This window comes from Trachemys scripta, chromosome 3, assembly GCF_013100865.1.
Source record: "Trachemys scripta elegans isolate TJP31775 chromosome 3, CAS_Tse_1.0, whole genome shotgun sequence".
NCBI lineage: Eukaryota > Metazoa > Chordata > Testudines > Emydidae > Trachemys > Trachemys scripta.
In genome coordinates, this window is record NC_048300.1 from 91,024,358 (window position 1) to 91,040,372 (window position 16,015).

General features: G+C 44.2%; 1 protein-coding gene across 1 annotated transcript in view; it reads right to left on the reverse strand.

Annotated features, from left to right (window-relative positions):
* OPRM1 (opioid receptor mu 1) overlaps nt 1-13,823 on the reverse strand; it is a 36,760-nt gene extending 22,937 nt beyond the window's left edge. The window contains exon 1 of the mRNA XM_034765368.1: nt 13,519-13,823. Coding sequence (XP_034621259.1) covers nt 13,519-13,823 — 305 coding nt within the window. The remainder of the gene's footprint in view (nt 1-13,518) is intronic.
* Nucleotides 13,824-16,015: the final 2,192 nt, after the last annotated feature.

Genomic DNA, 16,015 nt, shown 5'->3' on the forward strand with positions numbered 1-16,015 from the left:
TTAGGTAGGGGGTGGGGTTCTGGAGGGCAGTTAGGAGCAGGGGTCCCAGGAGGGGGCAGTCAGGGGACAAGGAGCGGGGGATAGGGGGCTGGGAGTTCTGGGGGGGAGCTGTCAGGGGGCAGGAGTGGGTAGAGGGATCGGAGCAGTCAGGGGACAGGGAGCAGAGGGGTTTAGATGGGTTGGGAGTTCTGGGGGGGCTGTCAGGGGGCAGGAGTGTGGAGAGGGATCGGAGCAGTCAGGGGACAGGGAGCAGAGGGGTTTAGATGGGTTGGGAGTTCTGGGGGGGGCTGTCAGGGGGTGGGGAGTGGTTGGATGGGGCGTGGGAGTCCCAGGGGTCTGTCTGGGGGTGGGGGTGTGGATAAGGGTTGGGGCAGTCAGGGGACAAGAGGCAAGGAGGCTTAGATAGGGAGTGGAGTCCCGGGGGGCAGTTAGGGGCAGGGGTCCCAGGAGGGGGCAGTCAGGGGACAAGGAACGGGGGGAGGGTTGGGGGTTCTGGGGGAGCGGGAAGTGGGAGGGGCAGGGGCGGGGCTCCTCCCGTCCTCTTTTTTGCTTGTTGAAATATGGTAACCCTATATTAGAGCATAAGCTTTTGTGGGCTACAGCCCACTTCTTCGGATGTCTCAGTGTCTTCCCATTAACTTTAATGGGCCAGCATTGCCTTCTCCTGGGCTGGGTGAGGGATGGGTACTTGTTGAAGCTGGTTTCCTGTAAACACCTGGCTTGGGAGGTGCCCCTCCCTGCTGTGAGGTGTAGCTGAAGTTGTACTAGTTAGGAGCAATTTTCTACAGATTCATAATCATAGTATATAACATGTACCTCAGAATGACCATCAAGTTCAGAACATCACAAGCTTTCATAAAAGGCCTTACTCGAGATACTTTTGTAGTACAATAATAAAGTATGCAATCAGTTGGTTCAAATGCTCAATTTGGGGGCAGTTCTCCCCCTGTGCTGTGTGAACCCTGATTGTCACAGCCACGATCAGACAGCACACTGGACTAGATGAATTATTGGTTTGAACGCTGATGGAAATTTCCATATGAATCATAGTCAATAAAAATAGAATCATTCTGCATTTAACAGCAAATTACTTCGAGTCCTGGGCTAAATCCTGTCTTTAGGCTCACCAGGGTAAGTTCTGAGTAATCCTTCTGGAGCAAATTAATTTACTACAAATTTCCATTAGTGGAGGTAAGGGCAGAATTTGGTTCAATAATAACTAATTTATTTGTTGAGAACAACAAGTAGCAAAGTGGAGTGACTTTAGCTTTGTAATATATGGGTCAAAACTGGTCATCAGATGTGCATGCAGCTTCTTGGATATAATGTGGTCCTTAGCTTTTAAGGAAAATCAGCAAACTCATCACTGAGTTGTATGTGAAGTGATTACAAATGCCTTAAATCACTTAGTATGACATTTGCAAGACAAATAACTTTAGATGATAATGTTGATCTCATGACCACAATTGTTATAATTAACTGAGTTGCAGGATTGTTACACAGTTGCATCTAATGACCAAGCTAAATAAAGCTAATTAGGCAAAGTAAAACATGGGGTACAGCTGTATTGCCCTGAGGTTGGTCTGAGAGGCATTGTGCTTCAGGGACATTCCTCAGAAGCACAGTTCTTCCCAGAGTTCCTGTGTTGCATGGTGGTGGTAATTTGTATAACATTCCTTTTATGAAACACAACATTCTCTACACCCAGTATTTGCTTCCAGATATGATATCGTAACATGTGTTGCACCAAATCATCCAAGGGTGTAGCAGAGGTATCGGATAACCTCACAGGATTAATCTCTAAATGGTAACATCAACTTTTGGTCAGTGGCAGTCTGGACTAGACTTAAATGAGACGAAATCTTATGTGGCCCATTACCAATCCCCCAAGGCACCCAATTTATCCTAAATGTGATATTTCAATGTAAAAAATGTTAATATAGATTTTGTTAATGAGGCTGAATAAAGGCAGAGAAAAGAGCATTTGAGTCATGTTCATCCTTTGTTCAAATTCTAATAAATAAATACTAAGGTATAAATGCTTTTCATCAATTTGGTTCCCTTGATCTCTAGGGGAAAAAATGGCTTTATAGTCAAACATTTACCAAGCTGTAGAGATTACACAGGCTAAATTTCAACCACAGATGGTATGCAAACACAGACACCTGTCTTTCTATAAATGTAAAAGACATGGATCAATACACTGATAGCTACGATGGTGTTTAGGTTATTTAATGTGAAATACCAGGTGGTATTTTCTCATAACTGTTCAATAACTTCATAGTAATAATGCTAGCCATATGGACTTTAATGCAACATATAACTGGGGTACATTTTTCATATCACCACTGGGCTAACTACTAATCAGGAACTGTGATGGTTTGAGTACTCAAAACATGCACTATTTTCTTCTCTGTTAAGATATTTTTGATAGAAACAAAAATGACCTTCCAACCCCCCCACACCCAACCCATAATCAAATTACTGTTTACCATTTATCTAACTTCCAAAGTGTGCTCAGCTTCTCTAAGAACACAGAAGTGTCAGGATCCCTGACCCAAAGAGTTTACAATCTAAGGACTTACATTCTACTGTCCTTCCTTATTTTGAGTACCTTGGGGATAATGTAAACAAGTGTAGCTGTCTTTGGACCTAAATAAAGAAGGGTTACGAACAGAGTTAATGACAAACTTAAGAGGGGGAAGTTAGAGGCTAGGGAGAATACTACTACAAAAGTAAGAACGTGTGGTACACACCATGTTATGCTGGCCTCTTACTCCCCAATGTGTATACAAAGTTTAAAAAAAAAAGTTTGGATCTAAAATATTTCTAACCAGCCCATGAATATTGATAAAATTTCCTTTACAATAATTTTTGTCTGGTTATTCAACCTATGCCTGGTCCAAACTGTGCCCATCTTAAGCTATGGCTACACTACGGATCTTACAGCAGCATAGTATATAGCCACTCTATCTCGGTGGAAGAGCTCTCCTCCGGCATAATTAAACCAACCCCAATGAGTGGCAGTAGCTATGTCGGCAGGAGACTTTGTCCACACCGGCACTTTTGTCAGTAAAACTTATGTTGATCAGAGGTATGTTTTTTCACTGACTGGCAAAACTTTTGCCAACAAAAGTGCTGGTGTTGACAAAGTCTTTGTCTATGAATGCCTTAATTCATAATCACTTGCTATCTGTCATTTTTGGCCCCTATTCTTCCCTCTGAATAATGACTAAAGCTTTACGTCTTGTCAGAGAAAGAGTTGTCGAGTCTTCTTCCATCACATGCACAGCATTCTCCGTCACCTTCATTGACCTATCTATATCAGAATTCAGTCCAAAACTACCTTTCTTGGGCCCAGTCATCCCACCTCCTTGTGCAAAACATACAAAGGAATGAAAAGGTATAAAGTGGTATGAAACAAAGGGTAATTCATACCAAATGAGCAGCACTGGCATGCTATCCCTGCACGATGCAATGCCAACAGCACTCAATTCTTGTGCCGCTTCAAGACAGTGAGCAAGTAAAAATTAGTGCTGGAAGAAACATTTTTGACAAAGTGTCATTTTGTCAAAGCTGAAATACTTGAGAAAAACTCTCATACTCTATAGCCTGCTGATCACTGGTTTGCACTGGCTTGAGAGAGACCCAGGTTCAAGTCCTTGATTCACTGCAGAGTTTGCCATGCCAGATCACTGAGTCAAGGGACTTGAAGCAGGATCTCCCACAGCCCAGCCAGTGCTCTACCCACCAACCTATAGAGCATGAGAGTTGCTCTCTGTGGTCTGAAGCAGGGCTTGCTCCAGGCACCAGCCCAGCAAGCAGGTGCTTGGGGTGGCCAAGGGGAAGAGGCGGCACGTCGGGCTGTTCCGCGGCAATTAGGCAGCGGGTCCCTCTTGGAGGGAAGCACCTGCCGTCGAATTCCTGCCAAAGAAGAAAGCGGCTTTTTTTTTCCTTGCTGCTTGGGGCAGCAAAAACCCTGGAGCCGGTCCTGGTCTGAAGTAACCAGTGAGCCCCGGACTCAAAACACCTTCCTGACCAGAAAACCTCATGTTTCAATCTGAAAACAGACATTTCAACACAATTCTATTTTTCATGAAAACATTCAAAAGGTTTTGGTTTTGTGCTAGTGCGGTACAAAAATTTTGAAAGCTGCCACAAACCAGAATTGTTGTCCTCCAGACGGCTCTGATAAAATACTATTATAGCCTTAAAGGAAAAGCTTAAGAAAGTCAGTACCCTGGTATGACTACTAAAAACAAACGAATAACTAGGGCTGTCAAACCATTAAAAAATTAATCGTGATTAATTGCAGTTTTAATTGCACAGTTAAACAATAATAGAATACCAATTTAAATGTATTATAAATATTTTAGATGTTTTTCTACATTTTCAAACATATTGATTTCAATTACAATGCAGAACACAAAGTGTAGAGTGTTCACTTTATATTATTTTTTATTACAAATATTTGTACTGTAAAAAAGAAACATAATAGTGCAATCTACAAGTCAAAGCATTAAGGGGCATACGTATGTTTAGCACATCGGGCATGTAAATACCTTGCAACGCCAGCTACAATAGTGCCATGCAAATGCCTGTTCTCACTTTCAGGTGACATTGTAAATAAGAAGTGGGCAACATTATCGCCTGTGAATGTAAACAAACTTGTTTGTCTTAGTGATTGGCTGAACAAGAAGTAGGACTGAGTGAAATTGTAGGATCTAAAGTTGTAAATTGTTTTGTTTTTGAGTGCAGTTATGTAAAAAAAATAGTTCTACATTTATATGTTGCACACTGACGATAAAGAGATTGCACTACAGTACTTGTCTGAGGTGAATTGAAAAATACTATTTCTTTTGTTTAGATTTTTTACAATGCAAATATTTGTAATAAAAATATAAAGTGAGCACTGTACACTTTGTATTCTGTGATGTAACTGAAATCAATAGATTTGAAAATATAGAACATCCAAAATATTTATAATAAATAATAATAGAATACCAATTTAAATTTAACAGTGCGATTAATTGCAATTAATTTTTTAGATTGAATTAATTTGTTTCAGGATAATCACTTGAGCTAACTGTGATTAATTGACAGCCCTACAAATAATACTACTATAAATAGAAAAAGGGATGTTAGTGTCCCAGACACTGCACATAGTTAAAACTGCAGCACTATTTCAACCCCTCCTCCCCCAAAACATTCATGGTGGGATTTGGTTTTAGTGCTCTACACTTGGAGTGATTGTTAGGTATAATTTCATGAGGTGGGTTGTCCAAATAGATTTGACAGAATTCCATTGTTGATAACACCATTATTAGATCAGGGCCTCTACACTGCAGAAACATGCACATAGCATACAAAAACCCACAGTAGAATGTGCTAATCCACACTCTATAATTTGTACAAAAATGCAGTTTCTTTCCATTACTCTGCAAATGCTATTATCAAATAGTTACAGTGAGGTAACATACTGCCCAGAATTCATTCATTTTACAAATTCTGCTATAGTAGTATATCCTGGAACATTATCCAGTAATTAACAACAACATACAGTTTAAGTATTTGAATATATAAAGCATGTTTTGTGATTCGTCACCTTTGCTTTTTTACTGTTTGCTCCTATCGGGCCTGATCCAAACCCCACTGACATCAACTGAAAGACTTCCACTGAATTCTCTGGGCTTTGGATCAGGCCGTTTGCCAATTCCAATAGTTCAGCAGTGGGTCTCTTAGTCATTAATAAATTAATGGGATTCTAATGTACAGCATTCCAAACACCACATTAAATTCTAATCCCTCCCATCCCACAAAACTTGTAAACACTCCCCAAAACACTGTTTCACCACTCAAAAAAGCAATTAAGAAAACCAAGCAAGATAAACCCACTGTTGCCATTAGCAAAGAAAAACACACACACCACATGTCAAAAGCAGAAAGTCTGAAGAAATCAGCAATATTCTCCACAAAATAAGCAAAGAAAAAATTACCCTCACCCAACATTGACACATAACACAAGAAAAAGAAACATTGAGTCCCCTTCTAAAAGCTTTCCTATAAAAAAATTACACATCAGCATCAAGATTTTCCATCCCTTCTGTACCCCACTCTGAGCCTGGATTGAGGCATAGGCACTTTGGCCCCAGCTCCTGGAGTCCTGCGATTACATGTCTTTCAGTTGTCTTTCAGTTAAAAAAAAAAAAAAAGTTTCTAGTCTTCTTGGTTGTGAAGAAAAATTTGAAAATGCACCTACAGTGCAGCTGATGCAGAGACCCTAAAATTACACTCTGAGAGGGGTGAACCTCACAGTGCATCTCAAGGAGGTGTTAACTTCCAGGTCCCTGCTCTGAGGCACCCTACCAACACCGGTCCAGCAAATCACAGTATGGGTGGCAGGAGCAGAAGAGTGCAGTGTGTCCAACCAACTCACCCAAGCAGATGCACCTCAATTACTGAGCTAAGTACTGGGGGGAACCCCAATGCTGCCACCCTGCCTCTTCAGATGAGAGAGATGATCTTAGCATTAGGTCGATTTCTAATGGTGTGGTGTGCTTAGTGCCCTGGATATGCTTAATTTGACCCTAGACCTTCTCTCTGCCTCCCCTCATAAGCTCCGAGGGCCCTTTCTCCTCCACCACTGCCCCTCACTGTCCTGCTAAACCCATTTTCCTACTTTACTGCCCCTCATCCAAATCCTGAACAACCTTTCTTCTGCCTCCTGCTTCTGATCCTTGAGGACTCTTCTTCCTCCTCTTCTCCTGCCCCATGCTAACACAGGATCACCTAGCGAGGGGTCATGGTTACTTACATTACTAGATGCCAACCCATGCTGAATCACAATTCCCAGCTTTCACATGGAAAATATTGGTAATAGTTTTGGTAAAAAAGTGGGATAAATGTGAAAAATGCCATGGCAAGCAAAATTCTTAGAGAAAGTTAAGGGTTGTGTTTGAAATATTTGGTTTTAAAAAGGGCCATTTTTTAACCATAACTTTTTTTAAAAAAAATTGACCTGTTTTAGCTGTAACTAACACACGCAGATCAGCCAGGTGCAGTCTGGACTGGCTGTTGCCTGCTGCTCCCCTTCTCCATCTGATCACAAAGGGATGACTCTGAAATATGCCCTGGTAATAGGCTGGGCTCTAACCACCATGTATGGACTGAAAGAACAATACAATTTTCAATTGTTTGAATATATAAAGCATATTTTGTGATAAAAAGTAAAAGTAATGTTATTTTTTGTTCCTACAGAGCCTGATCCAAAACCCACTGAAGCCAATTGAAAGACTTCGTTGATTTCACTGGGCTGACTCACAGCTTCTCTTCTCTTTAAATCATTAGTAAAAAAAGTGTCCTGAGAAATCTGAAGGGAGGAATTTTGTTTTCTATCATTCGGCAAAGACTCCTTTCATCTGGGTGTCCTAAGCTTCTAGGTGCCAGAAGCTGGGAGTGGATGACAGGCAGGGCGGGTGCAACCCATTAGGCGACCGAGGTGGTCGCCTAGGGCACTACAATTTGGGGGGCGGTGACTGTGGCGGTATTTTGGCAGCAGGACCTTCCACTGCCTCTGTGGGGGTGGCATTTCGGGGTGGGACCTTCCGCCGCCTAGCGTGGCAGAAAAGCTGGCGGCATTCCTGATGACAGGGGATGGATCACTTGATAATTGCCCACTCCTGTTCATTCCCTCTGATTGCACCTGGCATTGGCCGCTGTCTGAAGACAGGATACTGGGCGAGATGGACCATTGGTCTGACCCAGTATGGCCATTCTTGCATTGTAATTTCACATTCATGGTACTAGGCAAATCATTTACCATCAAGATACAAGGCATTTACCATCAAGACCAAGGGTACTTCAGTCTTAATTTATGAGAAATGCAGTTAAGGCTCCAATTCTGAGAAGTGTGCAGTGCCTTCAGTTCCCATTGACTTTACTGGGTGTTGTGGGCACTAAGCTCCTCTCAGCACCTTGCAGGATTGAGCTCTGAGGTAAATATTCCATCTTTCCGGACATCCGTGTAGTGTCAAGGATGGTTGACAACATTTGTATTATCTTTCTGGAAGTGCTAAAGTCTTAGCTTCAGATCCTCAAAGGTATTTAGGCAGCTACGTCCCATTGAAATCAGTGGAAGTTAGGTGCCTAAAGAGCTTTGAAGATCTGACCCTTAAACCACAATCCTCCCATGCACGTCCATGACAAATCTCCCACTGACATGAATGGGAGCAGGACAGCACCCATAGATCACTTTGGTAACTGAATTCACTGTGTTACTAATAGCACACTGTATCTATGTGCCACTCAATAGCTAGAAGTCACATTTGTTGTTGCTTAACAATGTTTGCCGACTAAAATGTTAATTTAAGAATATTATAATTCGCCTTCATAAGCTCTGAGCATGTCTTTTGAAAAGCATTACTGCACCCTATTCATTTTGGAATTAATATTCATATGGAATCCATAAAGAAAATAGCTAATATAGTGCCACAATAGTCAAGGAATCAATGGAGGGTGATAAAACCTGAGTTCTATTGTATCACTCAGAAACATAGCAGAGGAGCTGCTTGATCATCACTGACAGAAACAACTCAGAGTTGGCTACACAGGACTTGATTGGACACAGGGCCGGCTCCAGGCACCAGTGTAGCAAGCTGGTGCTTGGGGCGGCACACGGAAGGGGGTGGCACGTCCAGCTCTTTGGCTCCGGGTCCCTCACTCCCTCTCGGTGGGAAGGACATGTCGCCGAATTGCTGCCGAAGAAGCGGCGGCGGCAGAGTCACAGCGGAAGTGCCGCAGATTGCGATCACGGCTTTTTTTTTTTTTTTTTTTTTGGGCTGCTTGGGGCGGCAAAACCCAGGAGCCGGCCCTGATTGGACAGGATGCAGGTACAGAATGGTGTACATATAAATTAAAGTTAAAAAGTGCTGGAGAATCTGATCCTGCATCAATGAGAATGCTGCTGAATAGCTGTCAAGTCACTCCTCCGTAGTGGCAAAAATTTGGTCAAGGAAAAGAGCAAACAGATAAGCAAAGCACCTAATTTGCAAACTGAGATTCATGTTTAGGCCTATATATTCCACTCTTTGACTTGTCCTTTTTTAACCCATTGCTCAGGAGAGTAAGGGACCAGATGCACAAGTGGCTTGAGTAGTAGCATGGAGGATTATAGTTGTCCTTGCATAATGTTCAGGACTTTGAATGATCAAGGCCCAAAACTCATAATTTTAAAACCCCTTTTCTTAACCTTATCAAACTTCCTGAAAAGATGATGTACCCAGGGATGAGATGTGGTGTGCAAAATTTCAGAAAGAACTTTTCTTTTTGGAGGAGCTAGATATTTGACTACTGTTAATGGAGCTTTCACCTTAACTATGGGGCAACCCCATGTGCTTTCGATCACATTTCCAAAGGAGCTAGGTTTATTGGGAGTTATTGAAGCTCAACACCTCTGAAGATCAACTCATTACTGTTGTTGTTGGGCTTGATCCTCCAAGGTACCCAGGACCAGTTCCTCAAAGGTATTTAGGTGCCTAACTCCCATTGAAATAATAGAATATTCTGGTGCAGATCTCCCTCAATCTCTCCACTTGAAGTTGTTCCATTTTAATTAAATATTAATTGAGTCACAGATAGTTAGAATGACTCTACTGCTTAGTGGTTAAAGCACTGAACTGCAAGGTGGCAGATCCCCATTCAAATCCCTTTTACATATTGGGTAGAGGGGGAACTAAAACCAGGAGTCTCTCCTATTCCACCTGCATACCCTAACCACTGGGCTAGTAGTCTCATCCCCTTCATCCCTTGCTGTTTTGTGTGAACTCACCTGAGGAGCCCAATCTGGTAGGCAGCTTTTGAGCATGCCCACTGCATCAAATCCCAGCCCTGCTCCAAACTTAAGCAGCCAAACACGTATCTTCCTCTGGTTTGTGAATCACTCTGGGGCTTAGGCAGGAGGTAGGTTCTGTGACAAAGTTCCTCCTCTATCTTGGTGGGTCCTGCACTTAGTGAATCTCTGAGGCAAGAAAATCCATCAATATGTGGGTTGGGGAACAGCCCAGAGACCTTCCCCTCAGGAAAAACCCACAGTCCAAGTCAATTGGGAGGTTTGGGGGGAACCCAGGCCCACCCTCTACTCCGGGTTCCAGCCCAGGGCCCTGTGGACTACAGCTGTCTATAGTGCCTCCTGTAACAGCTGCATGACAGCTACAACTCCCTGGGCTACTTCCTCATGGCCTCCTCCAAACACCTTCCTTATTCTCACCAGAGGACCTTCCTCCTGGTGTCTGATAACACTTGTGCTCCTCAGTCCTCCAGTAGCACACCCTCTCAGCTCCTTGCACCTCTTGCTCGTAGCTCCTCACATTCACACCACAAACTGAAGTGAGCTCCTTTTAAAACCCAGGTGCCCTGATTAACCTACCTTAATTGATTCTAGCAGCTTTTTCTTAATTGGCTCCAGGTGTCCTAATTAGCCTGCCTGCCTTAACTGGTTCTAGCAGGTTCCTGATTACTCTAGTATAGCCTCTGCTCTGTTCACTCAGGGAATAGAAAACTACTCATCCAGTGACCAGTATATTTGCCCTCTACCAGACTCCTGTACCCCACTGGTCTGGGTCTGTCACAGTACCCAGATACCTAGAATGAGGCAGCAGTGCACATGTCCACAGGCAGGAACACAGGCGCATAGGGAACTTTTACTGCAAAAACATAGGTGCTGTGTGACTTTAGCCACTTATAAGGTTATGTGGCAGCCAAGCAGGAGTTTGGTAAATCTCAATTGGTGCCAAAAACGGGGACTTAGGTGCCTAAGTACCTTTATGGATCCCACCCTTAACCTCTTTGTGCCTCATATCCCCATCTGTAAAATGAAAGGAATAATACTTCCTTTCTCCCACTCTTTGTCTTGTCTATTTAGATTGTAAGTTCTTTGGGGCTAAGACTGTCCCTTAAAATGACTATGTATTATGTCTAGGACACTGAGGCTTCTTGGTGATGCTGTAATACAAATAATAATAAAGGCAAAAATTGTTAAAATGGTACTATCAGTTATTGGATATTTAGCAGGTACAACTGGCATAACTAAACCACCTCAAACCAGTACTTATTTACAAGCATCCTTACTCTGTTATATTATGCATCTGATTTTCCCCAGTGGAATACATTCAATACATGTATCAAACAAATATGGTCATCATGCCATTTAGAAGTATTTGTACAGCTGGAAAGTTGCCAGGAAATGGCATGTTTTGCTGATTGGATAAAATCACAGAGTGGTATAGAATCTTTCCAGCTATTTCAATTTAAAATCCAGTTCCTAAAGGGTAATTTGAAACAACAGCTCACTGGCCTGGGATAGGACAACTCCAACTGGAACCAATGATTCATATTACTGAATCTCCATTTACATTAACCCTGTCTACCAAGTTGGCTTATTAATTGGTGTGCCATAAATTCACTAGCATGATACTACTGCTCTTAAATATATACTGTGGGTGAGACAAATTTCTACTCTCATCAATATCTCAAATCCTGTACTTTTGCAGTTAAGATTTTCAGTATTGGGAAATATGTCTATTGTGAAGTTTCAGTGGTTGCTGCTGTAATGCAAGCAGTTGCTGTGGGACTGTCTCCATTCTGCCCTTTCAGTTACAATATGGCACTCATCACTAGCAACTACTTTCCATGCTATTCCTGCTAATTGTGCCCTGCTGCACCAATCTGTCAAATTAGTCCCAGATTGACTCAGACATTAAAAAGTTCCCTTCTGCTTGTATTCCCTGGAAAATACAACGTATTTTAAAACAACAAGATTAAACTAGTGAAAAACAACAATTTTAGAAAATAACTACAAATCTGGTTTTGCCTTTGGTAAGGCATCATATTATTTTTATTTATTTAAAACACTAACAGTTTATAACTTCAGGACCACTCAGGATAACAACATATCACCTTGCTTTAATATATAGAATTATTTCTATTTCCTCTTCTCATCACATCATGAAAACCTTTAAAAATTACATTAAAATTAATGCAAGAAAGGTGTTGTTTCTCACAAGAATATGTATTCTAAATGAAACCTCAATTTCCTACAGCAATTCCATCTATTGCAATCATTGCTTTCAATAGATGGTGCTGTTTTCTAAGAGAAAGTTATTGTAATCTGATTTCTCCCAAATGTTAGACAAATGTAAGGAGCAAATTTCATTCCTCTCTTACTTTCATGGTATTAAGAAATCTGATTTGCAAGTGTAGAGGACTCAGTCATGAAGCAACTGCAACTTATTTTTAAAAAACCCTTTAAATCTTAAATGGCTCCTTTGAATAACAGTTGTCCCACTAGTAAATATATTTATCTGGAATTTGGAATATCTGTGAGAAAGCTAAGAAAGATTGCAACAACACCGAAAAAGAAGTAATTAGTTTTAATGGGCCCGATCCTTTCCTTAGTAGAGGTCAGTGGGAATTTTGTCATTAATTTTAAGGGGGAGACTACAGAGCCCCAGGAAGAAAGGTAGGGGTGTGTGTGTGTGTAAAAGGTTAGGTGTTATAATATTCACGTGTGTGTAGTGTTAAAGAATCATAGTTTTAATCCTTCTGTCTCCTTAGCTAGTATGCTAGAGTTCCGTGTGAAAGCACATCACAAATGTTCTGAGCAAATGCATTTATCTCCACTTATTTGTGAGCATTTGTTCTGGACTCTCAGGTAGTGATTATCAGATTATAAATAACACAGCCATGAAGATTATAAATTGCCACCTAAACAAGTAGCCCTCACTTTTGCCTCTGTGGCGCGTTGTGTTAGTTTCTTTCTCTCTAATTTATTATTATTCGTTTAGTCAGCTCACCTCTGACCCTTGCTGAAATTTCCTTCATCAGGCAGAAAGGTCCGTTGCCTTCCTCTGATCTGATCTTTGTGAAATATTTTTCTCTCACTACCAGATCTAGCGTGCAATTTTTCCCCAGCACCTCTTCAGTTTACCCCTAGCAGAGGCAACACGCCTCCCATAGGGTATTTTAGCAATACATTAATATCGTCTGCGATTAGTCACAAAGCAGAAAGAGGAAAACGGAGAGGTCTGTCTAAAAGATCCTCCAGTCCCGTGTCTCTGAAGCAGGCAGAGGCAACTTGCAAGAATCTCAGACCCTCTCCAGGTGGCCAGCACAACCGGGGCGGGAGAGACAGAGCTTGGTGTGGAAAGTATCTCCAAGCAGGACCCTACTTTCAGCCGAGCAATTCAAGGATGATTCCCCCGCCCCACTTCCAGCCAGCCTCATCAAGGCAAAGACATCCTGTCCCCTCTCTCCCCACCCCGGTGTCAAGCAATCGCACTGTCCGGCGCCATGTAGCTGCTCCCGGGTTGCGAGCGGTGCCGAGGAAAGTGACGAATAAGAAAAAGAGTTTGGTGCTTTATACCCTCCCTGGTCTCTCTCCCTCCGGCCCCCAGCCTCCGTGCGTGAACACAGCTCCCCCTGGCCCCGGGGCAGCCTCCTTCTGCCCCCTGCCCAGCCCCTTACCTGATGATGACATACATGACCAAGAAGTTTCCAAAGAGCCCCACCACGCACACGACGGAGTAGAGAACCATGATGGTGATGGCTGTGATCATGGAGGGGCTGACCCCGCTCGCCGGGCACGGGCTGCCGCTGCCTCCCCCCTGGCTGCTGTTGGTGCCGCTGCAGGGGTCGGACTGGTTCCAGCCGGGCACCTCCGGGCGCCCGGACAGGTTGCCCCAGATGCCCGGCGCAAGGGGCGGGCAGCCGGCCGAGGGAGGCGCGAAGGGGCCGCACGCGCTGGAGTTGGCGGGGAAGGAGCTGTCCATGGTGCTGGGCGGAGGAGCGCGCAGAGCAGCAGGTAAACTGCGGGGCGGGCAGCGGGCGGGCTCAGCGGCGTCCCTCGCAGGCCGCCTCCAGGGGGAGAGGGAGCGACCCCAGCCTGCAGCCAGCGAGGCGCACCGGGCGGCGGGGAGCGGCGAACTGACACATGCACAGCGCGCCTCGCAGAGCCTGACACGCGATTGTCTTCGGCTGGAAGCTGCCACCTCAGCCCCCCCGAGGAGCACCCGGGAGCTGCAGGGAAGGGGCGGGGAGGGGGCGCCGGGGAGCAGGCGGCTGGCTGGCTGGCGAGGGAGAGCGGGTTCTTGCGCAAAAGAAACGCCAAAGCTTCGCTCGCTCGCCCGCCCGCCAGATGCGCGCGCCCGCACGTGCGCTCCCACAGCTGGATGGGCGGCACGCGTGTGTGCTGGCTGGACAAGAGCGGAGAGGCGGAGCCTGCGGCTGGGGGGGGGGAAGGAAAAGGGAGAGGGACGCGAGTCGCCTTTTCTCTCTTGGCGTTTGTTCTTTTTAACGAACTTGTACAAGGAGGACATGTGACCCGGCTGCTGTGTCCCAGCCTCCCAAGATTGGGTGACTATCAACTCTCCCCACCCCTCTTGTACAGCCCACGGGCAGAGGAAACGGGGGACGAGGAGGGGGAGGCTGAACTCCCGTCTTACAAATCCCCTTTGCCTTCGTTACCTCCAGCTTTGTTCTGCTCACTCCTTCTTCCTCACCGAGGGGAAGGAGGGACAGAAGGGCAGCTACTAGGACAAACCACACAGCTATCTTTCCCAAATGCAGTATATTCTTTTGGATCCAGCCACTGGCAGCAATGGCACTTACGATAAAGTCATTTCCAATCTGTCCTTCCCCAGGAGCTGGTACCTGCTCCTGTCTTGGAGCACAAGAAAGCACCAGCATCAATAGAGAAAATGTGACCTGAAGCTAGGGATTCAACAGGCTGAGTTTATAAGGTGTGTAAAATGCAATTGATTAACATAATGAGTCAGGGAAGGTTAATGCGGGATTACCCTCTTATTAGATAGTTTCAGTGGGAGTTTGCTGTATCTAGTAAAATGTGATTTACCATATGGCAACAGGTTGTGAAATGATAGGCAAACAGACTTGTGATCTGCTTTTCACGAAGCCTAAGAATTGTGACCAGAGAAACTTCTGCTTGATCAATTTAATGATAATTTTATCAAGGTGTGGAGATTTTACAAGATTTGCTAACATTACAAGGAAGGGACCCAAAGACACCACATTCGAAGGCTGTGGGCATGTATTTTATTTACACACTGCTTGTTTGGACAGGTTGGCATTTTTAAGTGTAACATTCATTCCAAAGCTGCACTGAGATCCTCCTGTGCATTTCCAGAAGCAGCCTGCCCGCTCAGCATTTCTTGGACCAAATTCTTTTGCTGTCACATTCCTGAAGTCAAAGGGGCTCCACTGCAAGTGAGAGAAAAAAGTTAACTCCCAGTGAACAGGAAGCAGGAAACATAGCTAGCAGTGTGACTGCTCCATATTCTGCATTAAACATTGCTCAGGCCTAGCTCAGCCACTGCTCAGCATCAATGCACTTCCTGCCTGCAGAGCAGGGAAAAGTGAGTGTGTCTATGGCGACCAGATAGCAATTGTGAAAAATCAGGATGGGGGACTGTGTGGGAGTAATAGGGTCCTATATAAGAACAAAGCCCCTAATATTGGTACATCTGGTCATCCTAGATGTGTCAGAGTTGCATAGGCGTGTGTAAGGCTGTGGTGCCATTGGGGAAGGGGGAGGAATACTTCCCCCTGAGTTTCCGTACAGGAAGTGTGCGAGCTCCCAGATGGAGGTTTTAACTACAGCACAGCATTAGTGTGAAATGTGAATTCTGTGGAGGAGATGTGCCCCTGGGGCAGGGAGTCAGTATTTTGTTTACAAACAGAAGCAGGGTGATTAAGATAAGAAAGGGATGGTGATTAAATTAAGGATCTGGAAGTTTAGTCTGTAAAACAGGAATCCCTCTGTGGAGGTGGAGGGGGAGGGAAAGGGGGGGGGTTCTTTTAGAGGGAACACAAGGGACTCAGAAAAAATACAGCCAGGCAACTCTGAGCCAAGGTTACATTGAGAAAAGGGGGAGATTTGGGAGTGTAGCCTGAAAAGGGGCCAAAACCAAGAGAATTCCACATTTTAAATGTGGCTCAGATATTT